The 10,249-nt window shown below is 36.6% G+C and overlaps 1 protein-coding gene across 1 annotated transcript; it reads left to right on the top strand.

Moving 5' to 3' along the window:
• Positions 1 to 524: 524 nt before the first annotated feature.
• Positions 525 to 9,909, top strand: LOC136408778 (proteasome adapter and scaffold protein ECM29). Its single transcript, XM_066389919.1, has 31 exons — positions 525 to 628; positions 763 to 893; positions 946 to 1,062; positions 1,120 to 1,388; positions 1,444 to 1,576; positions 1,629 to 1,768; positions 1,851 to 2,114; positions 2,171 to 2,400; positions 2,454 to 2,667; positions 2,727 to 2,943; positions 2,992 to 3,178; positions 3,742 to 3,948; positions 4,008 to 4,154; positions 4,485 to 4,696; positions 4,748 to 4,849; positions 4,908 to 5,151; positions 5,350 to 5,430; positions 5,481 to 5,655; positions 6,490 to 6,696; positions 6,752 to 6,833; positions 6,893 to 7,031; positions 7,235 to 7,338; positions 7,395 to 7,516; positions 7,608 to 7,830; positions 7,974 to 8,289; positions 8,376 to 8,561; positions 8,685 to 8,776; positions 8,824 to 8,990; positions 9,047 to 9,321; positions 9,372 to 9,611; positions 9,666 to 9,909. Exons 1-31 carry the CDS (start codon positions 604 to 606, stop codon positions 9,863 to 9,865), a joined length of 5,448 nt encoding a protein of 1,815 aa, XP_066246016.1. The 5' UTR covers positions 525 to 603; the 3' UTR covers positions 9,866 to 9,909.
• The last annotated feature ends 340 nt before the right edge of the window (positions 9,910 to 10,249 follow it).

Genomic DNA, 10,249 nt, shown 5'->3' with positions numbered 1-10,249 from the left:
ACTATATGGGGACATCGTTAATGGCATTGTTGTAAATTCAAATTAATGCACAGAAAAAAGGTCTTTGAAAGTGTGATAATGAGTATATGCCAGTTCGCCTACTTCTTGGTTCACAAAGAGAGGAAACGTGTATCTCTTTTCGTATAGCTATTGTTCTTAAAAAAAACTTCGTTGAGACTTCGTATTTAGGTTTATTTCGTGTGATGATGACAAAAAGCGAGTTAAGAGTCCTCTCTACCTATTTCTCACTTCTGACTCCCATTTTTGGCAAGTTCAAGTACGATGGGTTCATGCCTAGAACATTCTCCAGTAAAAACAACACTGCGGCACAATTTTTAAGATTTATTGGTCTTTAAATTCGTTTGTTACGCTCAATGAGGAGTTACCTTTAATAATGCGCTCTCTAGATGACGTCACTCGATAATAAATTGCATGATTTTGATTAGGATTGGCCTGGAAAGCTGCTCAGAGCCATCTACATTCTATAATTCATCATTAAGATTAAGAAGCATTCTAACCTCAAATAATTATTGATTATTGTTTTGTCTTTGTCATTGTTCTAGTGTTGTTTATTTAATCACAAAAATTGCGACAAAGTCAGTTATGGCTGAAATTGCGAATGAATTGAGTAAGTATTACTGTAAAAATCCTATAGAATCCACTTAATTCCCATAAACTTCAAAGTCCTCAAAATTACCCAATTTTCTCCTATTTGCATGAGGCTCTTTTTAAAATTTCCCTCATAGTTATTCTTGTTTCTAGTGCTCTTAGAGCGGGTATTTCTACGCCTGGGCTCAGCAGCCTCAGACGAACAACTTGAAAATGTCTTATCGAAGTTTCTTGTGCCTGTTTTATTGAAGCTGTCCTCCCCTGAAGAAACTGTGAGGAAGAAGGTAAAATTGTAGGAATATGACCCTTATTAGTACTAAATTTTTCTCACTGCAGGTAATGGAATTGTTGATTCATGTGAACAAAAGGATTAAAACGCGACCTTTGGTGCAATTACCCGTGGAGCCTCTGTTAAACCAGTATCATAACCGAGACTTGTCTTCATTTGTCACTGTAAGTCTTTGAACAAACATTAATAAACTATAATGGGTAGTACATTCTGCATTTTAGAATTTCACAATTATCTATGTGAAGTCTGGATTCCCCCGTTTGCCGATTGAAGCTCAAGCCCAGTTGGTGCCAAAAATAACAAATGCTCTTAAAGATAAACCTCTGTCTCACATAGATAGCTTGCTATTACTCATAGTTCCATTATTGGGCAAAGTCAAAGTGCCCACTGAGCCTGAGAAAATTAAAACTTATTTTGGTCTTAATGAAAACCCTGCAGTTTCAAAGCATCTGAGAGACATTTTGTTAGATGTGATATTGCTACCATATAGGTGATAAATATAGCAAAAATTACCTATAAATTAGTAAGGTTTTTGTGGATTTTAGTTCCCTCAATCTTCACTCTCAGGAAAATGACTCAAATAACCCGGTGCAAATATCAGTTCCCCCTGGGATGAGTCAAGCTTCTCTTAGAAGAGTCACAGAGAATCATACATTTAAACCTGAGCAGTTTGAAAGTGTATGTCTGTTTATTTTAATATGAGAAGAGGATAATTTTGTGAATATTATAGATTAAACTGGGGATTATAAAGTTTTTGGCCCATGGAATATTTAAGTCTGAAGATGTATTAATTCATTTAATAGTTGCTGCCTCTGATACCAGGTTTGAGGTAGCTAATCTGGCAGATATGGAGCTTAAGAAAATTGTGGGGTAAGTGAAGAAATTTGTGCTGCTACATTCTTTTAATTTATATGTAATTTATATTAGTTTTCACAATTGCATTGAATTTCAGCCTGATCGATTGGTCTTCACCTCAAATCTCGAAGCCCCTATTCATTCTTTTCTTAGGCTCAAAATCAGACAATCAAGATCAGGTGAGAAAGGCGGCCAACACCAGAATCCGTCTTAAACTGCTTAATCACTTATGTAGAGTGCGAGGTGAAGCCTTTGTCTTCCCTTTCGCACTAAAAATTGTTTTCCAAAGTTTATATGACGAAAACACTAATACAAAACTAAAGGGTCTAGCACTCAATTACACAACAAATCTCATAAGATAGTGAGTAATCTAAAAAATAAAATTTTTTGGTAAAAAAAATAAATTGGGGATTGTAGCTATGAAGGTGAAGCACTAAAAAAAGATCTTTCTCAAGTGCTTTTGTGGGGGTTGACAAAGTTGATAAAAGATGGCGAATCGGCGGAGCATGATGGACAGGCCTATATGACCATTGGAATTTTAGCTCAAAAGTACCCACATACGGTCTTTGGAAACGTTAATTTATTGGAATTTTACTTTAATAATCTGGAGACGGCCACTCCGAATCTGAAGGTGCAAGTGAGGGAGGGTAGGCGCTAAGATTCAGAAATATTCAATAAGTCAATTTGAACATTTTTCTAGGCCTTCTAAACTTAATTCCAGCTTATAAATATGACGTTTTTCCTGAGGATTTAAATAAGGACGGTAGACTAGATATAATCCTCGCCTTAATTAAGGTCAAACTAATTTCACACGACCCCATGGTGAGATTTGCTTGTGTGAGGACTTTGTCCACCATTTTTCCCCCAGATAATGTTCCCTCAAAGTTCCTGTTGTTGACCGCAATAGGAGATAGGTTAGGAAGATTTTATAGTGGTTTTCCTGTTTTTAATGAAATTTTTACACGGTTTACAGTGAAGATGACGTGCACCAAGAGGCCTTCAAGTCGATTTATGGAATTGCCAAGTGGCAAAACGACTTCGATTTAGCTAAAGCAGTCTCCAAAATGCCCCCTTTTAGAGAAATGGCGAAATATATGTGTGATGAAATCACTGCACTTATGACGGATAAAAACCGAATAGTTCTTGTTGGCAATCATTCCCTGCCCTTCGCTCCTAAAGTCTATCTAGAAGTGCGAAATTCACCCATAAATTCAATTACTTTAAGGTTTTTGTTACAGATTTTGCTTTATCTACGTCTGTGTCTCCTCTGCACCAGTGATGTGCCTTTAACCAGGGAAGTGCCCAAGCATCCCTGCGAATACACCCCTAAGATCAGAAAGAGCATTCAATCCGCTTATCAAAACGATAAGGATATTTTTGTGCAGTATTGTTCGATGATAAAGCCTTTATTGTTGGCTCAGCCAGGTAGGTGGTTTCAAGTTCAAGTTATAAAAAAATACCGCGGTGCTAAATGTATGAGCAAAAATTGAACTAGTTGTTTGTTGATACCAGATTTTAACTTGAATGCAGAGAATTTGGTATGAACTAGATCAGATTTTATCATGAATGTTTACCTATATATCGGTTTTAACTTTCTAAGAGAGTTAATTATGCCGTTAAGTGAAATTTTGTAAAAGTCTGATTGGCAGATTTACATACTTCCTTCGTATAATTCAGCAGTTGGACATTTATTTATGATGTCTCTATATTTAACGCTATTTGTCTGTTCGATCTTGAACTTGTCGAACCGCGCAGTTACTTTTTGCACATCTCTCAGGACTACTTATTTGCTTAACACTGATATGGACCTTTCATTTGCAGCTGATAATGGAAGTTCTCATTCCTTCACTCACTCACAAATGTACACAAGGACACCGCGGTTTTTTTTCATATAATGGAATATCATCAAACATTATTAAAATGATTATAAACATTATAAACATGATTAAAATAAATATGAATCATTAGAGTTTGAGCTAAAATTCCAGGTTCTGAAACTTTATCTTGCACGATCGAGTTCATTGGCTCAGTCCCGGAATTAGACTCTTTAATCCTCATTGAGGCAAACTGGATCAGAGACCAATTGAGCAATGTCAAGGAAGACGTGCGTGAATACGCCTCAATCCTCTATTCTCTAGTCGTTGCCAAACAGTGCAAGAAGTCCGATTTTGATGCCATAATCAATTATTTATTGGGTAAGAAAGCTCTAGTTGCGAGAGAAAGCAATATATGATTATTTTTTGATGATATTTAGAGCAGACCTCTAAAAATAATTTAGAGGCTCAGCACGGTGCGCTATTAGGCATTGGAGCGTGCCTAGAAGCTTACGCCTTTGACGGGAGAAGAGAGGGGGTGGATTTTGATAAGTTTCAACTTGTAAAAGAGGCGCTTAATGTTGTCGGTAAGTAATTTTTGGACGAATTTTAACAATATAAAACATGGCAACAATGGGAAAGTCTTGTATTATCTTCCATGCATTATTTGTACTGTGTATAGTTTAAGTATTGAACTTAGAGAGTTGCTTAATCAATCATGTTGTCATTTCTAAATGGCAGTGTGTTCTGAATAGGATTTATGATACACTGCCATATAGAAAAAATAAAAATTCTAAAAACAATTTTAAAAAATCGAAATTTTACATCGCCAACGAGGCACAATGCGTCTGCTTCCAAAAAATTTAAATATCAGAAAATCTCTGCATTATTTTATTTATATTAAAATTTCTATTTAGCCCCTTTTCTCAAACACCCCACCCCTATTCTCATGGGAGCGGCAATCGTTGCTATCGGCTCTATTTCTAGAGCTATTCCTTTGCCATTAGAGACCGGTGGTGGTACCCAAGATGGCAGTCCCCATGCAAAGAAACAGGCAATTGGACCTACCAAATTGGAATTGGTAGAAATCATTTCAGGAATTATGAACAACTCCAAGTTGTCTGTTAAAGTACGCTTTTTTTCTTTTTCATAATTCGAAATTAATAAACTTAAAAAATAGGTCAGAGAGAGGGCTGCCAGAAGCTTGGGGCTATTATGTGTTGGGGAAAGATTTGCGCATGATAAGCTGATTATTAAAGGATTGCTGCAGACCTCCAAGGACGTGAGTATTTTTAAATAAGGGTTTTTAGTAACGTAAATTGAATTCCCAACAAAATCAGACTAAAGATGTAGAGGTGCATTTTACAATCGGAGAATCTCTGTTAATGTGCTGTCAAAGCGTCTCATCTCCGGAAGCCCGAGATGCCTGGCAAGTTCTTCCAGATGAATTCTTTGTTGATGGGTCTGAAGAAGCGGTAGATACGAATTTAGAGTGGTTTCTGGATGAACTGTTGAAGCTTGCAGGACAAGCTCACCCGAATTCCAAGCAGGCTTCTTGCATCTGGCTTTTAGCGGTTTTGAAAGGTTAATAAAACTTGTTTTCCAATACTAACGGGAATAGATACCATTATTGAGAATGTCAAACATTACGAATCGTCACTCTTAGTTTCCTTAGGGATGAAACAAAATTTCATCATACAACGTACCTAATAATAGTGCTCATTGCTGTTAGTAGGGAAAAGCTCTTTTTACGGAAGAATATACATTAAACTATTGTGCTAGGTTGCGGTAAGCGCAAGCCTATTGAGAGACGCTTGCAGACCATTCAGAACACCTTCATGAACTTCTTATGCGAGAACAATGGTAAATAATGGATAATTTAAGAAACTATAAGGTTCATTTTTGCGTAAAAGATATTGTGCAGGATGTAGCTTCCAAGGGGCTGTGTGTCATTTACGATTACTCAAAATCCCAGGATTTGTTGACAACTTTGGTTAATCAGCTAACGTTGGGAACTCGCAATGTAACTCAGGTCATCAGCGATACTAAATTGTTCCAGGAGGGGCAATTAGGCTCCACTCCGTCGGGGTAAGAATCGAATAAAGAATTTATACAATTTATACAAAGTTGAAAGAACAGGAAGAATTCACTTTGTGCACACTGCATAGGATTATTCAGATTCGATGTTTATTATTAGGATCTCGGTAACCATAAGAGATACGAGATCGGTTAAATATGGGCAAAATTGCGTAATTTGGAGCTCAATAAAATGCTTTTTCAAAATTTAAAAATTTCCGAATACTTCCGGTGATATCCATGAAAAAACAAAATTTGTTGGGAATTTTTATTTATTTATATTTGTTAAGTTCATTTTTAAGTAAATAAATTTCAGGAAACTATTATTTGCGATATATCATTTAAAATCAAGTTTTCCAAAACACTCTTAGCAAAATCAATTTTTTCGATACTTTCATCAAACTGAAATATTGAACCTTAACATGTGATACATCGTCGTAATCAGGAAAAAAACTGAATTTAAAAATGTAAAAATCCAATATGATCCTATAAGAAAAAACAAAGTTGATGATGGTTCCAGGAAATTTAAAAGTCAAATTTCATATATGATATCACCACTTTGTAGAAAAAAAAAGTGGCAATTATGATGTGTCATTTGTTTTTAATTTAATAATTTCTTCAAATCAGTAAAGAAAAAAACGTTTTTTTTTCAAAATTTCGTTTTTTTACGGATATCTCCGAAAGTAATCGAAATTTTTCAAATTTTGAAAAGGCATTTTATTGAGCTCGAAATTGCACAACTTTGTCCCAATTTAACCAACCTCGTATCTCTTATGGTTATTGAGATCCCAATGATGAGTGTCGAATCTGAGTAACCCAGTATATATAACTTCAAAACTTGCATAGGGAAAACCTAACCACGTACAAGGAGCTTTGCTCCTTAGCTTCGGACCTTAACAAGCCGGATCTCATCTACACATTCATGCATTTGGCCAATCACAACGCTATGTGGAATTCAAAGAAAGGGGCAGCTTTTGGCTTTTCCAGTATTGCCGAAAAGTGTGGAGAAGATCTCAAAAAACTAATGCCTGAGATTGTCCCTAAACTCTATAGGCATGCAATTATTATTCTATATTACAATGTCTTTTTGTTAACATTTTTTTCACAGATACCAGTTTGATCCCACCCCGAATATCCATGATTCTATGTCGAATATTTGGCGCGTGCTCGTGTCAGATCCACAAAATGCTGTAAGTTTTCCTTACTTTCATTTCATTTAGGTTTTTTATCATTTTATTAACGGATGCAGCTAGACACGTACTATCCCGAGATTTTGAAGGACATTCTGGCCAACATGAACTCCTCACAATACAGGGTTAGACAGTCATGCTGTCTCGCTTTGCAGGACTTCCTCAAAGGGTCTGCACATCGCTCTATACACGACGCGGGTAAGTAGGAATTGTAAAACTGTTTTGTTGTTTTGGGATTTTGAAAAGTTCCCAGCTGGATACGCCACTGTAAACCTCGATTTTAACCTTAAAATTACTAAGTAATAGAAAGTATTGAAGACCGGTTTAGCTTGAAAAAATACCAGGGGCGTAGGCAGAAAGGCTGAAGATCGAAATATCGGCATTTTTCTGTGATATTCTAGTGGATTACATGGACGAGCTTTGGAATAAGCTCTTCAGGGTCATGGACGACCATCATGAGGCCACCAGGACATGCGCAAATCGCACCGCCAGGGTTCTTAGTAAGGTGGGTATTATTTACCTGAAAATATTTTTCTATATTTTTTTACAAATCAAATTTAGCTTTGCATTAGAGGCAGCGACTCTAATCAGGGCAAAGCTGGCTTAAAAATGATTGAAGTGCTGCTGCCCATACTGCTAAACACCGGAATAACGCACACAGTACCTGAAATCAGAATTATTAGGTAAATAAAACATGAAAATTAATGGTATTTTGCATTAAGTAAATATCTTAGAAGTTCAGTTTTTGTTTTAACGAATACATTGGTTTTCTAGTCTTCAAACAGTGTCGGAGCTGGTTGATTCAGCGGGGCAGCAAATAAAGCCGTCCCTAGCCAAGCTAATCCCCGCCCTATTGCAAGCCACTGGTGAGCTGGAGTCCTCCAAACTGGCCTATCTCAGTACCATGATGGGGGCTCAAACTGAGACACAGGAAGTGATCGATAGCGCAAGAGCTTCCATCGCTAAATCACATTTTGCCACCGAAACAGTTTCCAAGGTATCAAAATGTTATGAAAGATTTTCAAGACTGTAATTGTATGAGTTTTCAGAGAATTTGTTCTAATATTAAAAATTTTTCATAATAAGAATAGTAATTGATTGGTTTTCCAATTTTATCAATTCATTATTTTTTAATATCAGAGTTTGCGGTATGCAGATGCATCAATGCTGGACGAGCTCATCCCAAAAGTTTTAGAATTGATGAAGGGCACCGTGGGATTGGGAACACGAATCGCTTGCGCTCATTTTATCACTTTGTTCGTGGTGCAATTGGGCGCAGACATACAGCCCTTTTCCGGCAAACTATTGTCTAGTTTAGTCAATGGGTTGACCGACCGCAATTCGGCAATCAGAAAACACAATGCTATGGCCATTGGTCACTTGGTGGGAGTGTGCAAACCATCGAGTTTGGAAAAGTTGTTTACGAAACTGCAGTTGTGGTATTTCGAGAGGGAGGGTGAGTAATTTTTGGAAAAAGGATTAATAATTTTCATTTATTTTACTGTCCCAGTGTCATAACTTCCCAACTCGTATTTCTTTCAGATGATTCTATCAGGTCCGCAATAGCGCACACGATTCAGTCCATAGGAATCCATAATCAGGAGGTGATAAAGAACTGTTCCAAAACAATCTTACCTTTGGTATTTTTCGCAACTCACGTAGAGAAAAGCCCGGAAACTGAAAACACTTTGAATATATGGCAGGAAATTTGGACGGAGCATAGTCCAGGCAAGGAATAATTTTTTTTCTTCGACTGTATGTATTATGCTCACCACAATGAGCATGCAAAGTACACTTTTTACAAAGAAGCACACTTTACGGGCATGTAATTTTTATGGTATTAATTTAAAGGTACGGAAAGTGGCATTCGTAACAATATCGAGCCCATATGTGACATGCTGAAACAAGCCCTGGAATCTCCTTCGTGGACCTTAAAAGCTCAAGTAAGTTTACAAACTAAATTGTGGCAAAACTTAGTGAATTTTTAAAGGCAGCAAATGCAGTCACCACTGTGGCAAATAAACTGGGTTCCACGATGGAAGTGCAGCATAGCAGTTCTCTTTTAACCATCTTATTGGCCGGTTTAACAGGAAAAACTTGGAAAGGCAAAGATAAGTTGCTTAAAGCGTTATGCAGCATATGTTCGAATGGGAACAGGTATGTGTTAAAGACCATGATGAAAAGATGATTTGGGACTTAAATAATATTTTCAGAGATTTTTTTAAAAACAACGGAGAAATAGGTTCCGAGAGGATAATTGAGGCTGTGTGTAGGGAAGCGAGGAAACAAGAAATTGTGTATAAATTGGCCTCTTTAGAGTGTTTAGGGGAAGTAGTTTCGGCCTTGGAGGTCGATTTTTTTGAGCAAGTTTACGAGATCGTTAAAACAATCTTGCAGAGCGATTTAGACAAAGACGAGGACGAGGATAACGTTAAAGAGCACAGAGAGAACCAGATTAATCTAAAAGTTGTTGCATATGAAACTTTAGGTTGGTTGAAAAGCGAGCTAATTGTGAGAGTTTTAATGTTGCCTTTTTAGGCAAATCTTGGCCTGAAAACTGCCCCAAGACACAGGAGAAATTCCAAAATTTATTTGTCAGCCACTGCGTTGAGGCATTGCCCAATGTGACTCGCACAATTCAAACAGCCATCCTGTCTGCTTTATACAACTTCGTCAATAAATTGTCTCTATTGCAAAAACACGATTTGACTGCTGCGGATAAAACCGATTTGCAGACTATCCTGGATAAATTATTAGACGCCATAACTTACTCTTTTGGTAACAATAACCTTATTAATAGGGGAATTTGTGTTATAATTTTGTTAATTTCAGGCATTTCCAAACATACAAGACTAAGAAAGGAAGCTCTTAATATAGTGTTTTGTCTAGCAACTAAGTTAAAAGAAAAGGGAAGCGATGAGGAATTGAAAAAGTTGCGTGATATGTTCACCAAGGCTTTGGAAGGTTTATCCAGTGATAGTCAACCGGAAATCAAGTGTCGGGTGCTAGATATTAAGCAAATATTAGTTTGAAATGTCTGGGTATTTATTTTAATAAATTTTGGCGTTTTCCTGAATATGTATGTGTATAGCTTACGAGAAATAAGTGTTCTTCAGGATGTTATCTCAGGATTTTCATTTCTACTTTTACCTTGAATTGTAAAGTTAATACAAATTACTATACCATCTGAGCGGGAAGATAGCGAGACATACCTTCATCCAGAAGTCGATAAGAAATTGATGGTAAAAGAAACAGCTTATAAAGTAATTTTATCAAATATGAACAATTTTGGCCTATTTGATAGTTTAGTAACGTATCAGACACTAAATCTCGCATGCATATTTGGCGAGACTTAAGAGAAAAATATTTGGCTCTATAGAAATATCTGACTTATTTTTATTAAATGTCTATGGACA

Source organism: Euwallacea similis, chromosome 5 (genome assembly GCF_039881205.1).
Source record: "Euwallacea similis isolate ESF13 chromosome 5, ESF131.1, whole genome shotgun sequence".
NCBI classification, from domain to species: Eukaryota; Metazoa; Arthropoda; class Insecta; order Coleoptera; family Curculionidae; genus Euwallacea; species Euwallacea similis.
The sequence above is the reverse complement of the archived record's forward strand: the minus strand, read 5'-3'. Positions and strand labels throughout refer to the sequence as shown.